The 17,368-nt window shown below is 37.9% G+C and overlaps 1 protein-coding gene across 2 annotated transcripts in view; it reads left to right on the top strand.

Annotated features, from left to right (window-relative positions):
• Positions 1 to 7,280, top strand: part of SLC9A3 (solute carrier family 9 member A3) — a 53,734-nt gene extending 46,454 nt beyond the window's left edge. Inside the window, exons 12-17 of one of the 2 annotated variants that reach the window (XM_071553434.1) lie at positions 164 to 293; positions 824 to 1,000; positions 1,582 to 1,657; positions 3,220 to 3,333; positions 4,672 to 4,915; positions 7,194 to 7,280. In XM_071553434.1, coding sequence (XP_071409535.1) covers positions 164 to 293; positions 824 to 1,000; positions 1,582 to 1,657; positions 3,220 to 3,333; positions 4,672 to 4,915; positions 7,194 to 7,197 — 745 coding nt within the window. In that variant the 3' untranslated portion in view covers positions 7,198 to 7,280. Of the gene's footprint in view, positions 1 to 163; positions 294 to 823; positions 1,001 to 1,581; positions 1,658 to 3,219; positions 3,334 to 4,671; positions 5,625 to 7,193 lie in introns of those variants that run through there. The other variant, XM_071553433.1, reaches the window with a different exon arrangement.
• The last annotated feature ends 10,088 nt before the right edge of the window (positions 7,281 to 17,368 follow it).

The following is a 17,368-nucleotide window of genomic DNA, read 5'->3' as shown; positions in this document are numbered from 1 at the left end:
CCCACTGAGCATTTGCTTGCTCATTTTCATTTAGAAAATTCTTGCCCTTCCTTTTTTTTTTTTTAATCTTCAACCTTTCTCGCTCTTGTTCCTCATCCCCCTGTTTTTTCCTCCTCTTCAGCAATAACTAATTCTAAAAACTGCTCTTTGTGCTCTTCTTCAGGAGAGAAAAAGCTGGACCGGTTTGCCTTGATATGCAGGCTTTAGAGCAGAGGAGGAAAAGCATCCGGGACACAGAAGATACACTTGCTCATCACACCCTACAACAGTACCTGTATAAACCCAGGCAGGAGGTGAGAGCAAAAAGCTAGCACTGGACTGTTTTCCAATCTAAAGCTAGGAGGCATTACGAACCAAAACTTGGGAGTGAAACTCGAAAGGAGACAACCCACTGCAAAATCTGCACCCTTGAAGAAGATAGGCTCTTCGTCTATGTGCTTTCTCACCTGAGAACGTGCCTTTTTAACAGAAGTAGTGCTTTTGAAATCACTTGGGTCAGTGCAATGCAGAACTGTGTCCAACATAGATTCTGATCAGGATTAAATGGAGTGTATCAGCTGAAGTAATTCAGACACTTATAGGGGGAGCTTACTTTAAATAACAGTCTACTCTTACATGCTTGAAATTCCTGGATTTACACCTGTTTCATAGAGAAAAAAGAGAAAGAAAAATGGGAGTTTCATTAATGCCTTCAGACTAGTCTTTGGTTCATTCTTACTGATGGAGTTGTTTACATTTCCATGACACTGATTGAATGCATTGATTCAGGGCTTCCAGCTGTATTTCTAAATAAATGAATATTGTCTTCCCTTCCTGGCCACAGCACAAACACCTGTACAGTCGACATGAGATCATGCACAGTGAAGATGACAAACAAGACAAGGAGATTTTCCATAGGACAATGAGGAAGCGCTTAGAATCTTTCAAGAGTACCAAGCTAGGAATAAACCATCCCAAGAAGCTCAATAAAATCCACAAGCGAGACCGGGGCCAAAAAAGGGTAAAATATTTTCACAAGGACCCAGATGTAGGCACCTATTATACAAACTAAGGGGAGGGGAGGCCAGGGAGGACTCTGAAGGGTCCTGTGTCCTGCATTTATCTCTGTCCTGTAGAACTTCATGAACTTAAAAAGACCTAAGCAAGAAGAGATTGAACTACGAGGTAATTCCAGGAGCATCTTCTCACATTCTGCTTTTCTCTATCCTTTGGGACTCTTCTTCTGGGTGTGAGATTTCTCATCACTTGGAAAACAACAGACCCTGAGCTGTGCTACACTGCTGTAGGAAGATTTTGCAGGATGGAGGTAGCAGGGAAGCACTACGGCATAGAGCATTCAACCAAATTGATATGAAACTAAGAGGGAACACAGAGCATAAAAAGAGTCAGTTTCTTTTTTCTTTTTTTCACCCTGTGCACACTATGAGGGTAGGTGGGAAACTTGTAGCATCTGTATTGAGTCTCAAACACAGATTGCAAGAGATTTCAGGGTTATGCTGCTGGACTTTTTTCAAAGGGTGTCACTGCCATTGTGACTGAGGATATTGGCATTTTTGGTCACTTTCTTTGCTTTCTTTTCAGAGAAACAGCAGTGTCATACCAAATGGAAATATTCCTTCAGAAAATCCAGTACAAGATTTTACTTTGAAGGAAAAAGGTAAAAAGACACTTAGACCATTTTCATTAACTGCATTTTACCAGCTACATTGCCAGTAAAGCATCGCTGAAAGGTTTTGTGATATGCAATAGCAAAACTGATATTAAAAACAGACTCCTGGTCATAATTCAGAACTCAGAGTGAGGATCATCTCCATGCTTAAATGCAGCATCTCTATGATTTAGAAGTTGTTTTTCTAAGAAGCTGGATGACAAACAAAATTTTAATTGGCCTTTTTACTCAAATTTTTGAAATATCACATTTAAATTTTGAAAACAAAACAATACAGTGACTACAACATGAATGAACTTTCAGCTTCCTTTTGTATAAGGTGCAGAGAGCTTGTAAGATTTTTCTTTTTCATCACAGCAGGATATGTCTGCCCAGCATACCAGCCATATAAAATTCAGTAGCTGAGATGACATTCTGATCTGAGTTAAAGTCCATTGTTTTAGAAGTCTCTGTATCAGAGTTGAGGCTAAGCAAGTATGTTAGGGCTCAAGGAGAGTGCAGCTTTGAAAGGAACACACAGTCAGAGGCCAGTTTCAGTCCTAATTCACCATTCATGTTCAAATCTAACACACAGGTCAGCCTCGAAAGTGTAATCAGAAGCTGACCAGCCTAGGGAGCACTCCTAGCAAAAGCTGGTTTTCATATAAAACCTCAAATTCTTTAATGTTTTAGCCATCTTTTGGCATTGATCTCAGGCATAGCAAAATGTGATGGATGCTAATATATTTGTTATATGATTATAAAGTGTCACTTTAAAACACTTCAAAATGTGTTTAAAGGCCACTGAACTACCTTTTACTTGGGTTCTTTCCTCTGTTTCTGCCACCCCTTGATGTCAAGGATAATTCCAGTGAAACAGAGAGGGATTCACCTTTCCTCAGTAGCTCCAAGCAACATTGTTTTTCTTTATGTATCTTCTTTGAATCATTTTCTGAGTGTTATTTTAATTTGACTGACAGAAGCATACAGGCTGGCTCTTTAAGTGTAATTTTCTAGAACTTTTTTGTATGGGAAGAGCTTTCCAAATACTCATTAGTAGTCTGTTCAATGTTGTCTTATTAAAGATGTCATCAACTACTTAAAGCGTAATTTGAAGACAGTCTTAACAAATGGTTTAGCAGCTATTTCAAAACTTGTTCTAATGCAGTAAAATCAGCAATGACCTCATTAGGTTTGAAATTAGTCAGGATACAAATCAAGTGATGAAAATGCAGCCACTGGTTATTGTAAGAGGGCTTTGGTCAGCTTAGGAGCATTTAAGACACAGAAAACAGCAGGAGCAGTGGTGCCATGTCTTATGTCGGTGTGTTTAAGTTCCAGGTAGGCAATTCATTAGGCAAAAGTTTGGCTTAATGTAATTGGTATCTGAGCTGCAAACTGTATATACATTCACATTTCAGTGGTACAAATGTTGATTGAATTTTGCCCTTATCTAGATCCTTGTTAACGATGTATCTGATAACCATTGGCATCAAACAGCATGAACTAGCATTTTCTATTAGAACTGATAAAAATCTCTAATCAAATTGGGCTTTTTTTTTTCCCCACAGATTTGGAGTTTTCTGAATCAGAAGAAAATAATGATTATGAGACTTTGCATCTGGGCAAAGGAGTTGATTTCTTAGCTAATGTGACGAAACAAAATTTCACAGATAATCCTGCTGGTAAAAATATTTATTACCTTTAAATATTTTTTTCTCAAATGTTTAAAAAAGCACTAGAAATGCTGATGATTTAGGCTGGTGGGGTTTGTTGTTTATTTTTTTTTGCTTTGATTTTATGGGTTCTATTTGAAAATATATTTGCTTAATATTAATGTTAACATAACAAATTTTAGATACCTGAATGCATGAAAAGCATCAAATTTGCTACTGATAGAAGTTGTGAACATGACTACCTAAAGCAATTTTAAAACCATTATTTCTAGCAACAGAAAATGTTATTTTAGAATTGTCTTACCTCACAAGACAGTCAATACTAGTCCTTTGGAACTGTTTTCCACTTGCATTGGAAGCATTTTGTTGTGATAAATTTCATTCTTCTGATTTCAGGCAGGACTTCTCTTCTTAAATTCACAACTCCCTCAGATCCTTTACAGGTTCATAGAAATCACTGAAAGAAACAGATTTGCAACATATCTGGCTCCTCATTGTACTTGGGTTTCCAACCCTGACAGGCTCCAAAGTGTCAGATTGGAACCATATCACTAAATACAACAGAAATCATATATAATACGATTTATAAAGTTTGAAAATGTACTATTTCTCTTTAGCACCTTTGTGTTTGAATTTTTCAGAAGAACATTGTTTGCTTCATGTGTACCATGGTGCATACAGTGAAGAAAAGAGCTTGTATCTGTACTGTTTTGGCAAACTTGCTGATACAGTCTTTTCACTGTTTTGTGACAAATTCTATTGAGTATGTATAAAGACACCCAGAAACAAGTGGGTGGCAAGATGCAGGCCTAAAATGTTTCTGTAAAAGTACTACAAACTTGGTAACTGTATTAACAGGCGCCTGTATCTTACTTTTGACTGTTCTACAGCCTGCTCCAGCTACCTAATGAAAAATCTCATTCCTTTATGGAGTGGTGAATTTTACCTGGTTTTTTTGCATGTTTTCCCATCTTTTATTTATTTTTTATGGATTTGATTTAGATTTTCTGCAGTTATTTTACTTTGAGCCTTTTTTAATTAAAATTTGTGGACTGATTTCTTCTTTTATTGATTTGAATTTTTGTCTCCAGGTATCCCCAGTATAACTGCATATTGGATATAAATCTGTTTTTTTCTCTCTAATAGAAATCCATATATGCCTAGCAATAGCCAAGGTACATGTGTGCATAACAGTCTATGTATTGGCTTAGTCACACCTAGACCCATGTATATCAGCCTATTTTTTATCCCCACCAACAGCCATGCTCCTTTTACAAAGCATTTTGCCATATTACCAAGAAATTATTGTGATTAATTTTATTTGTTACTCATGAATTTTTTTTTTAGGAATTGATAACCCAGTATTTTCAGCTGATGATGATCAGAGCATCTACATGAAGTTCTCACCGTGGTTATCTAGTGAAGATACTGTGGTGCCATCACAAAGGGCCCGAGTGCAGATCCCATACTCTCCAAACAACTTCAGACGACTCACTCCATTCCGACTCAGCAATAAATCAATAGATTCCTTCCTGCTAGCAGATGGCCCAGAGGACAGACCCAGAACTTTTCTCCCAGAATCAACACATATGTAATATTTTAAACAATGCTATCACCTTTATTTTTAACCATCCTTCTTATCAATCCTGTCTACTGAGAAGTGAACTTTTCTAATTTTTCTTCTTCTAGCACATCTCTTTCCTTCCTGATTTCTTTGTACAACTAAACACCTTCTGTTTTGCTTCAACTTAATTAACAAAACATCTTTCTATTTTCCTTCTGCAGAGAGCTGTTCAAGTATTTTGGGTCCAATGGCTTGCTATTTTTACAGCAGATAAGAGTCCTTCTTTGTTTTGACTTCAAATCTTTAAATGCCTAGAAAATAGTATTCCAAGTATCAGAATATCGTGCACCCATTTTCAAGAGGCATCAGGTTTCTTGGTTAGTCAGTTCTAGATGACAAAACTGATAGCTGAATTCCCTAAATGGAGTACGATTTTTGACTCTATTGCTAAGAAGCCTTGAGTCAGTTCTGAACATTTGTCTAGATTTTTTATCCAGTGCCCAGAAGTGAAAATGGCCCACTGCTACAATACAAGTACTCAGTGACATCACTGATGTATATTAAATTACATAAGAAAGGAATTTAAAACTAATCATGTTTACTAGAATGTATCATTTCCCTTGTGTGGATAGAGATAATGACACAACTGTATTGTGGAGAAGCAGTATTCCAGTTGGAGCTTTCCTTAAACTGTGAGTTTATCTTAATCTATATCTTATTTTAAAACAAGAAAAGGCTTAGCTCTCTGATACAGTAAATAACTTGTGGCTTCTAATGTGTTAGAGGCTTAAATTTAAACTGACTCTGGGTTTAAATGAATATCCTAGTTGCCCTTTCATTTTTGCTGTGTGGAAATTTTCGATACCATAAAAAGCAACCTTCATTTCTATAATCAAGTCAGGAAGTCTTTATATGAGGTGGGTCAGGTCACAGTTCAGATACCATAATTGAATAGAACACAGGGCACTGCAGGGATTGTGCAATGCAATGCTAAAGTCGGTGTCATCATGAATTCACTTCTGTGGAACCCACGATCACAAAATATATGTCTGAGTGTCCCCTGTGACAAATAAAGAAATGTGGTAAATTGAAAACACTTCTGTAGTTACTTGATGAAGCTTTGTTCAGACAAAGACCTCAGGATAAGAGTGAATGCTGCTAATCTTGACTTGAGAAGAATTTCACAGCCTTTTGAAAAGAAATAGAAAAGGAAGTTCCATTTTGTTTCTGATCTGGCTTCTGTCCATTCAGAAGATGTGCTAGCTCAGGTGCAAGTAGAGTAAGCACATCACTTTCTATACTGGAGTGGCCTGTGTTTCATTCTAGTACTCAGTTCCTTATTAATGCATCTTTGCTTATTTTTAAATGATGTTTTAAAATAAACACTGGATTAATTAAAAACTGTGATTTACAGTGCAATATCCTGATTAAAAGTCTGAACAATGAGCAGCATTACAAAAAGAAAATTTGTTTTATCACGTTTCCACTTTTCAATTCTCTTTACTTCTTTTTGCACACTGAGAACATTGGCACTGATATATGACTGGCTTAACATTTTCTTGCTAACCTTTGTTCTTTTCTTCCATTCAATTGTCTAATTTATCTTTATTATTTGGAAGTGGTATTTGTGCAACTACCTCTGATATATCAAATTCACTGGATTTTTGAATGCTGTGTTTCTTAACAAGTGTTTTGGAAAGTTAGATTTCCCTAGCTAATAAGCCTTCATTACTCTCTGAAACAGTCCTCTGAATGATCTCCTTAACAAAATTCTCCTAATAGGAGAATGATACTGAAACTTCAATTAGAAAGTTTTACAAAACAATGGAAACTGGAAGCCAAGAGTGAAAATGTTGTTTCTTTACATATATAACATATATAGAAAATGGATAATAGGTTCTGAACAATAAGAAATTGATTCCCTGGAGAGGCCCTCTGCTACTTATATAAAAAATATTCTCAAATATTTCCTTGCTGAGCATCAGGTCTAAGCATTTCAAGATAAAGATACACCCTAGCGACCAGATGATGGCTCCATCTCCTAACTATCTGAAACAGGCAGTTCATCACAAACACTGAGCTAAGTTTTGCCTGATACTCAGCAAGGATAATAAGTTTAACTGACTCACTTTAGGTTGTCCAAGTTAGAACTGGGTACAGAGAAGAGTTTTTCAGAAAAAAAAAAATCCTAAACCACTCCCTTTCATAAGACTTCCATAAAAATAGCCAGAAGTAAAGCCCAATTGCCAGCATATGAATAGATAAATGTGTACTACAAATGTTTTTATTTAATTGTGCTCTCTAGGTGATATGGACCATGATGTTGAAATGACAGAATACTCCTCTTCAGATGATCAACTAAACCAAAATGGAAGTGTTTCAGTGAATCCCCTCCACTTCTTCCCCTCTTGTCTTCAAATGCCTTGGACACAAAACTATTCTTCCTTGGAAAACAGAGGGAATATTTCTCTTTCTGCTGTCTCTGAGTATATAGCTTCATGTGACCAAAATGTACCTGATCTCTTCTGGGAATCAGGTACAGATACGAATAACAAAGAGACAGTAAACTCAGGTTATTGTTCTGAAGTTAGCTACAAGTCAGAGAATTCACAAGAAGAGAATTCTCTACTTATCTTTGAAGGGCTGGAAGACTCATACCTGAAGGAGCCCCAAGAGAAGAAAATGCTGCTTGATGTACAAGGAAATTACAGGTCTGCTGCGGCCAGACGTGTACAAAGCCGGCGCTCCTTCCACAGGCCAAAACCTCTGCAACATCCTAAGCTTCAGAAGCTGGCATCTCTTCCAGCATCTTGCCATGTCCCTCCACATTCTTTGGAACAAGAGGAAACACAGTTGTGAGCCAGGACTTTCTTGGAAGAAGAAGATGAGAGAGAATCACTTGAACAAAGGGATTCTGTAACAACAGAGAGCAACCTGTTGGTTCATAGGATCTGCTCTAGAATGGTTTCAGGTGGAAAGGGAGTGGGGCCCTGTGATGTCAGAAACACTGGATGTTTTCTGCTGCACTTACGTTTTTAAGTTCTTATTCATAATGTAAGGGTGCATAGTGAGGGGGAAATATGACTCCTTGTTATTTTTTCATGTAGACTGTTACAAATAATCTATTATTTTTGGAGGGCTAAACCAAGAATCTTTTCAAATGGCAAATCCTTAGTGGGTTTTTTTTTTACATGGAAGTGGTTTATTATACCATTATGCCATAAATACATTTAAAGAAATAGACTGCATTTGCTTCTTCAGTAATGGAATTAAATATTTATGCTATATGAAATAAAAGTAGGAGAAGCCAATGTTTAGCCTCTTCCTTGCTAAGTCTACTCTGATTGAAATGGATCAGTGCCTTTTATAAGTGCAAGCTAAAGAAAAACATTTTCCTGCTCTTGAATATTTGTGTCACTGAGTAATTGTGGGATATTGACTCTCATGAAAAACTTTCCAGGGAGAGGAAAGTCCTGGCGTCTTGAAATTTAATCAAGTACTCCAGGAGGGCCATTTCCTTCCCTCATCTTTATTCCCTCAACTCAGTAGCACTGGAATGAAAGAATATGCAGAATTAGCTCAGAATTTTAATTTGTGTGGTCAAAAGCAATCCATTTCATATTATTAATTAAGCTGCTCTGTTTTAAATAGCCTCACTCAGACAGGACTGTAAATATTTTTCATTTTTACTGCTGCTTTGGAAGACACCTTCCAAAAACTGTTAGATTATTCTGTTAATTTATATATCACTTTCAGTAGCTGATCAGGATAATGGTTTCTCAGATGGTGTTCTGAGTTTTGCCACATAGTTTAAGTGCCACAACGACTCAGGATGTTAATGGTTCAAAGTATTGTACAGAGGATTGTGCATGTATATACCTGCTTGTGTTAGGAACCCCCTTTATGTTTTTGTGCACCGTTTTCTCTTAAATGATACTTAAGATTGCACTAGACACTTATTGCATATGAATTAGATCTGCATCACCTTGAAGACAGCTGAGACATCAGTGAAAGTCAACTCAGATGAAGACTAAATAAAAGTGAAAACTCTGAGGCATCTCATAGATGCAAAATGCTACATGCCAGCATGTAGACCTCTGACCTATCTGTATTTTGCCTTGGGTGATTGCAGTCCTGGAATGTTGGCTTGAAGCTTTGACATCAATAGATGAGTGTTTAGCCACTTCTGTGAGTGATCCTAATGTGTTCATTATTTCTCTTTGCCATCAGCCTAAACCATTTGTAAATGAACTAAGTCACCTTCAGAGTGAATTGTTTAAGACTGGATCCTGGACAGAGACTGTATCTGGGAAATTTTACCTTATCTAAAGGAATGAGTGATTGTTTCACTCAACCTACCCAGATTTTGAATGGGTTCTTGGTGATTCTGTGTCAGATGTCAAAACAGATTCACCCAGATACCCAAAAGGAGTGGAGCAACGTGTGAAAACTTGTGCCCACATCTTCTTTCTGTTTTTGTCCTCTTTGCTTAAACTGTATGTTAGGCTGGTGCAAATTGTAGAGATGTGATGGCAAATATCATAAATAAACCTAGACAGATGCAGAAGAAATATATTTAGGGATTAGATTCAGAGATGTGGTTCTTTCAATATCAACCTGCCTGTTTGGCAATCATCTTGGGCAACGATGCAGATCAGTACCCTAGTTGGAAAGATTCATCACCCAGACCTTAGTCTCATTATAATTCAATAATGTAAATACAATTTTTGTGAACCAAGTACATATGAACATAATATTTTGGTAAAGCTTATTAATGCTGTTCCAGATATTATAATTGGAACAAGTATTTTAGTAACTGGCACAGAAATATTATAGGACCATGACAGATTCCAAGTGTTAGGATGGGTAAATTGCAATGTGCCAAAGTCTACCCTTCAGTCTCATAGCATAATGCTGAAGTACCAACACCAAAGTTGGCAAGATGCTCATCAGGTGTTGGCTTTGAAATAAAACTTTCATTTTTTATTGCTGTTGTGCAGAGGTCATTGCTGTGCTGCAGTCAGGACAAGAACCACACTGTGAACTGCTTTCTGCATGCTTGTTAAAGCATTCCCAATCTATTTGTGTATAGGCTACCTCAAGGAAATATTTGTAAATTGTCATCAGCAGATGGGAGTTTTCACCAGAAAAATGTTGCACAGACAAGAGTATGCAATTTTGGAAATCAAAAGATACAAGTTTTTATTGTTCTTGTAATCTTTTCTGCTAAACACTGTATTTACAAATGCAGCAGTCTGTGAAAAGCCAGCAGGATCCTATATGCTTTTGAGAGGGCTGTGGGTTGTAGGACTTTTATAAAACAGAGAGGAATATCATGCCACTTTAAGTAACAGAAATGGAAAGACAATGTATATAAAGTCCTTTATGTACAGTGTTTCAAAGGCCTTAGGCATTTTCTGGGTGTTGCATCACCATAGTTGAACAGATGAAGGATGAAACAGGCCATTCTGACAGCAAAGAAACCTTTCCCTGGAATATCTTGCTTGTTTTCTCAAGTTTTTATGCTCTGCAAGAGGTTTTCTAGTAGAATTGGTTCTACAGCAAGATTTTGTTTGACATAATTCCTCAATTGAAATTTGATGAACAAACCTTTTATGTCCCCAGTTTCCACACTGAGAAAATCTTCATAGTTTTTTGGGGGGCAATTGCTCCCAGTCTCTACCAGGGGATATACAAAACCAGGTTACAAGAGTTCATCATCTCTTTGCTTCACCCCTCCCTACCCCCCCTTGTACTTTCACATTTCCCGTGGTTTAGGTACCCATGGGTGCAATCATTTGGTTACTTCTTCAGCACACTTTAATCAGTAAAGCACCACCAATTTCTATCACAGCAACATAGATTCAGAGCTGCTGAGGATCTGGCTGGAAGTATCAGCTATTTTTGGGTTTTATACCCTTGTTTATTGGATTGGAATGATCAGTTGGTAATCAGTTCACCTCTGGTGAGGGAAGTTCAGTTCTTGCTTCCTAGAAAGTTGGCTCTAAATTTTTTCTATGACAGTCTCTGTCAAAGAAAGGCAAGATGAGCATTCCACAGCCACTATTTCTTGAACAAGCAACTATGGCCTGCCTTGTTTCAAAAAGATGAAATGAAGAAATATTTGATGTTCCTTCTACATATTTTGCTTCATGAATAGGGTTCTTTTTAACAATGTTTATTAACGTGCACTTTTACCTAGCAATGTTAAAAAATACCCAGAAGTGTTGCCTGTACTGAAATGAATTCTGTCTGAGCCGTGAACCTAGTTATTGAAATATATGAAATTATGTTTTACAAATATATGGTCTATTCAGAGATCTGTGTAACAAAGGTTGCAAAATAATTATGTGCCTTAAATTGTCACTCTTTGGAGTGCTGTTGTTTGAAGATATTTGTGTGTACTTTCCAAAAGGTGTCAACTTACTGTGTATATTTTTAAACAAGTCAAGTTGTTCTGCTTATGTCTTTATAGAAATGTTTCAATAGTATGTCATAATGAGAAGTTTGGCAATAAATTGTATCACTTTGATGGAATCACACTGCTTTGGCAAGTGATTTTGAGAATCATTTATTTATTACATTTAGAGAAGATTCTCCCTACAAGACTTCTGAGAAGTGTGCATTTCTGCTCCCAAATCCACGTTAAAATGCTGATAATTCATGTAATTTATAAAATACAAATCATTGAAAGTAGCAACAGAAGCTGTAGATCTGACAACTATAACACTTTCTGTATAGTTATAGCTTTGCTGTAGTCAATGACAGAATTACCTTTGACTTCATAAGCCAGTATTTCCTACCATAGAACAGAAGGGTCCATAGTTTGTCAAGTTATATATAGAGATGTCACCATAATAACACTATCATTTAAATTGTACATAAATAATATATAGCATCTCATTATTGTTGTGCACCTGGCAGTCTGACATAGAAGAAAAGATCAGACCAGTCTTAGAAATTATTTCATCAATTGCAGTAAAGTTTGAGAAAAGTGAAATGCTAAACACAAACCCCTGCCAGCTGTAGGAGGTATTTATAGTTTTATATTGAAATTTTTTTTATTTATACAGTTATATATAAAATATATTTATAAAGGAAGAAGCCTTTCAGAGCCATGCTGAATTCAGCAGTGCTTTCAGGAGCATGCATGTCTGTATATTAAAGGGATCCTGAAAGGCGGTACAGCTGTATTCATGACTGAAAACAGAAATTTAGAAAGCCTGAAAGAGAAGGATCAGTTCAGTGCTGCTAAGATGTAAGTAGCTAAGAATGGGAAAAAATATATGTGGGCTATGTGCATTTGAAAATTCAAGACAGACGCAGTGAAGACTGATATGGGTAAAGCTGACGTCAAAGGAAGATAATACAGATATGTGCAAAAGACACCTGTATCACCTGTCCAATGCTTAATTCCTGCCCACACATACATATTTTCAAATGTTAACTCTATTATGCAGAAATTTAGCCGACAATACCAGCATTTCCCTTGGTGTAAAAGCAATAGAATGCCAATTAGTGTAGTTACAAATAATCCTGGATTGACAACAAAAATTGTGAGAAAAAAATTCACAGAAGGTGTAACAAAGAAACAAAGCTGAGGCTATCAAATATTTGCAATAAGGTCCCAAGAAATAATGAGTACAAAATTTGCTGTCATCCTATACTCACTATCTCAGAACGTCACTATATAGAATAGAGAGTGTTTCTCCCAGGACATGGAAATGGAATTTCATCAGAAGACAGGAAAGACTGCAGTGACCAATTGCAGGGAATGGCCAAAGGGGCATACTGACCAGCAATCTGTTTATGTGCAACCAGTCCCTTAAATACTCTTACCTCTCTTATGTTTGTTGACCCCTGAAACACCTTTATTTCCACCGTTCCCTGTCGTTGCTAGAAAGCATCTTATAAAGTGTCTTGCAGAAGCCCAAGATGTATCCCATAAAGCAATAACCTTGCTTGGTCTGTAAGGTGATACAGGGAGCCTATGCATTCAGCTGATCTTGATTGCTTTTATCACATAGTCAGTGGAGCTGATAGTCCTCCTGTGACAGCCCTGGAAGAGGCCAGAGCAGAGTGCTCCAGTTTCTCTTCTTTGGTTACAAGGGTTTCCTGACTATCATTGTCCCTCTGTGCGCCTCTGTCTGTGTGAATATGAACTTCTTGTTTTGTAATCTAACAGTTTCATTGTAGATTTGGGGGGGGGGGGGGGGGGGGGGGGCAGTTCTAACATTAAAATGATTCTCTATTTTTACTTTATATCACATGATTTAAAATCTGTGAACTGATCAGGTTTTGCCTGTGGTAAGCAGTATTTTTTTAGTTGGTTGGATTATCAAGATAAGTAGTTACTGGCACCAAAGTGGTTTCTGCAAAAAATTAGCTTATTGTATCAATCCCTTGGCATGCATGAAGGACAATAGCATCGTTATAAAGTGGCAACTATATTTTAGTTATTTAGCCTTTTCAGATAAGAGTTCCAGTAACACTATCTATAACATTTGTCCAACAAACCCCCACTTCCTTTGAAATGCTTAAAATCTGCATCAAACTGATGGGTAGTGTACAACTCTAAATTTTATAAACTGAACACTGCCTAAATTTCTTGAGTTATGAAGCTATTCAGTCATTGTGAATCATACAAAAGACCATTCAGATCACTGAGTCCCACTGTTAGTCTAACACTTAGAAGTCCACCACTAAACCATGTCCCTAATCATCACACCTGCATATCTTTTAAATACCTTCACGGACGGCAACTCAACCACTTCACTGGGCAGTCCCTTCCAGTGCTTGGCAAACCTTTCAGTGCAGAAATTTTTCCTGCTATCCAATCTAAACGTCCTCTGGGGCAACATGCAGCTGTTTCATCTTGTCCTATCACCAAGGAATGAAGCCACAATGCTGAGCTAAGAGAAGTATGAGACATAGATATGTTGGGAAGGATCGAGTGTAAGATGATTGTAAAGTTTCATGCCTTAACATGGGTAGATCTGCTGTAGAAATGTAACACAAGACAAATAGAACATCCAAAAGTGTCAAGGAAATAAGATCAGTGTTGGAATCATGTTAGGAGTGATTCCTGAACTATATTGGATAGGTAGCTTTGCTTTCTTTTCCTTTCTGCAGTGAAATCCATGAAAATTAATCAAATCTTTTTCTAAATACTTTCCTTCCAATGGCTTGGATATCTTTCCAAAGCTTGCAAAATGAAACTCTGAAAATGAATTTTCCTAAATAAAGTTTCCTTCTAAGGGAAGAAAGACCTCTTAAGAAAGATACATAAAAAGTGGTTTTCAGTAGTGAATCAAGCACTTGTGAATTTAGAAGATCTTGAGCTGTAGCGACTGCAAAAACTTTGAAAAATGGCTATGCACTTTACATATCATAAACTACCAGATCCATACACTGAAATTCTGAGTGCTAATCTAGAATCAGAATCTGTGATTTGATTGCCATTGGTAGTCAAGGGTGCAGGTGTTACTAACCACAGGGAAGATCTTACAATTGGAATAAAGACCTAAATAAACTAAATTTTCTGGAGCACTGTAAAATATATTTTTTTTTACAGCATTAGCATATGAGTGGTATAGTAAGAGATGGGCCAAAGACAAAGCTGTAGAAAAAGAACTTTTATTATTCAAGAGTAAGCAAAAAAATTGAGGATAAACATAATGATATGGATAAAAACTGACCTAATCTGGACAGAAGGTAATCCATTCTTCCAGTCCTGCAAGTGTTTTTACTGCACTTAATGTGATATTTGCATTGCATAATTCCTTCTTGTTTTGAAACAAATATACCTTTGTAAGAAGCTCTAATTCTTATACAGATCTTTAGAGGAAAACCTTGCATTGTGAATGTTTCATTTCTGTCCCAGGCTTTCACTGTAAACAAATGTAGACTTTTTTTAAACGGCAAATTTGAAATTACCTGAAACTGGTTTTTGCTCATGGCTTTGCTTAATGTTAAAACAAGTGCTTAGTTCTAACATGAAATAGATGAGGTTATAGAAATAGTTTAACCTATGATATATCTTCCTATGAAAACATTACCATTGTACAACTCATTTTATAAGGTGGAAAAGGAAGAGCTGGCTGTCTTCCCTTCTTTTATCCTCCCCTATATGTTGAAACATGTAGCTAATATCTTCAAGAATTCCCAAATCATCTAAGGATGCCCACATGAAAAGGAATCTCAATGAATTTGTCTTGCTGTGTAGTTCTGATACACACTGGATAGGCCTAGAAGAAAAAAATCTATTATGAAGGAAGGTACTGGGCTCTCTGCTATACTTTAGGTGAATATGTGAAGAGCCAAGCAAACCAAAGTGACTACAATTTTGGGAGTAACTAATTTTAAGAGCGCTAACCAATAGATCCTTTTCACTATTTTTTATTAGGATTCCGAATACCTGTTGCTGTTAGCAGTAATACCAGTTTGCAGGAACGGAATACTGAGTTTGGATAGCCAGCGAACAACACATCAGATGTTGTGATAGTTTGTAGTAACCTTTGTACAACAGGGTCAGAAGAGGAAAAAAAAAGACTTTGACTTAACATCCAGAATTACTTTGTGCAGAATTATCAGTTTAAACACCTGTCATGAGAGAATACAGATTCTCATCTACATTTTTGTCATACCTAATGAGGAAATAGTAGCAGACTCCAAGTATTCACTGACCCACCTGAGCTCTAAGTCCACTTCATATTGCATTCATGTTCAAACATCCTTGAATAAGTAAGTAAGTAGCAGTTACGCATAAAGAAACTACACACATCTAGATAATGTGAACAAATGAACACTTAGGCTTTTCTGCAAATAATGAAACTAATTTCACATCCTCATTAACAATGTATTTCCTTTCATTTTAATTGACCTTTTACTTCACAATGACCTGTAAAATTGGGTTCACTTTAATAATGATAAATATGTGTTGAGCAATCGAAAGGACTACACAGCCAGATGCCTCAAAAGGGGAACATTGCACAAGCACAGACTATAGCATATGACAGGTGTTAGCAATCCATGGACTGCATAGTTCCAGATAAACTCCGAGTAATTTTATGAGTTTGTGCTTAATTTTTCCTTGCAAACAGTTAGAATTTTACTACAGAAGACTGTATGTGTGAAAGCCATTAGATCGCCTAGATTAGATTAGATTAGATTAGATTAGATTAGATTAGATACTGGACCTGGTGCTCACCGATGCAGATGAGCTCTTTAAAGAGGCTGAGCTGGAGGCAGCCTGTGCTGTATCCCGAGACCGGCCGTGCTACCGCCGCCGGCCGTTGGACCGGAGAGGCGGGATTCTCTCCCGGACGGGGTATGCCGATGAATAGGGCTGTGCTCCGCAGGGCACAGCAGGGCAGGGCAGGGATGTGCCGGAGTCAGGGGCCCTCCGGGATGCCCCGCTCCTCGCTCCGGGGCCGCTCCGCCGGAGCCGCCTCGCCGGTGCCGCGGGTGTGCGTGGCATCCTGCGGCACCGGCCTCTGGGCACCAGCGCTGCCACCCGCCTGGGCACCGCCGGTCTCCGACCTCGCACCGCCCGGCCTGGTAAGTCCCGCTGGCTGCTGGGCGGGTTCCTGACCCAGAGCCCCTCTCGGTCTCCTCCTCCCCTCCTGTCTGCATCTCTCTGGTTTCTGCGAGAAAGGCACAGAAAGGGCTGGGATGAACAACAAGTTGTAGGAAAAAGTCTTGTTCTAGCTGGCAGAGTTTCAGACCTACAAACCTCTGCCTAAAAAAGGGATGGCAGGGCTCAAACAGCTCGTGTGTTCCAGTTCAGCAGTTTCTCTAGACAGTCTTCCCCAGGGGCTTTCCAAATACTGCAGCTGGTTTAAACCGCGCTCCTTGTTGTCTGACAGTTGTGTTGACACCAAATTGTTGGGCTTTCTTCGCTGTTTCTTTCAATAGCAGAAACATAAACTCACTGATAGCCACAGTTTCATATGAAATATTTGGGAAGCTGTTTGCACTATGGTATGAAGGCATTTTATTTGGGAAAAGAAAAAGGCACATTTTCTCCCCATGCTCCAAGTGCTTGATGGACTAAGATTGTAATATGCAAATACAGCCACATACTATGATTATGATACCACATACACAGACAAAAAATGTGACCTCCAATCATAATGCTGCCATCACTCCAGGAAACAAAGTTCTCTTCATACCACAAACCCCTGAAAGATATATTTTGGGGAACTGGCACCCTGTGTTAGCATCTACAAAACCCATTACTATTGATAATACCCATTAACTTTACTTCTCCTTGGAGAAGTGCTTTCCACTCATTTAGAGTGGAAAAGATCTTTAAGACTGAGTCCAACTATAAACCTAACATTGCCAAGTCCTCCACTAAAACATATCCTGAATCACCACACCTAAGGGTCTTTGAAATACCTCCAGGGATGGCAACTCAACCCCATACTTCCCTGGGCAGCCTATTCCAGTGCAGATGACAACCAGCAATGACATTTT

This window comes from Pithys albifrons, chromosome 4 (assembly GCF_047495875.1).
Source record: "Pithys albifrons albifrons isolate INPA30051 chromosome 4, PitAlb_v1, whole genome shotgun sequence".
Classification (NCBI taxonomy): domain Eukaryota; kingdom Metazoa; phylum Chordata; class Aves; order Passeriformes; family Thamnophilidae; genus Pithys; species Pithys albifrons.
This window is presented reverse-complemented; position numbering and strand designations above follow the sequence as displayed.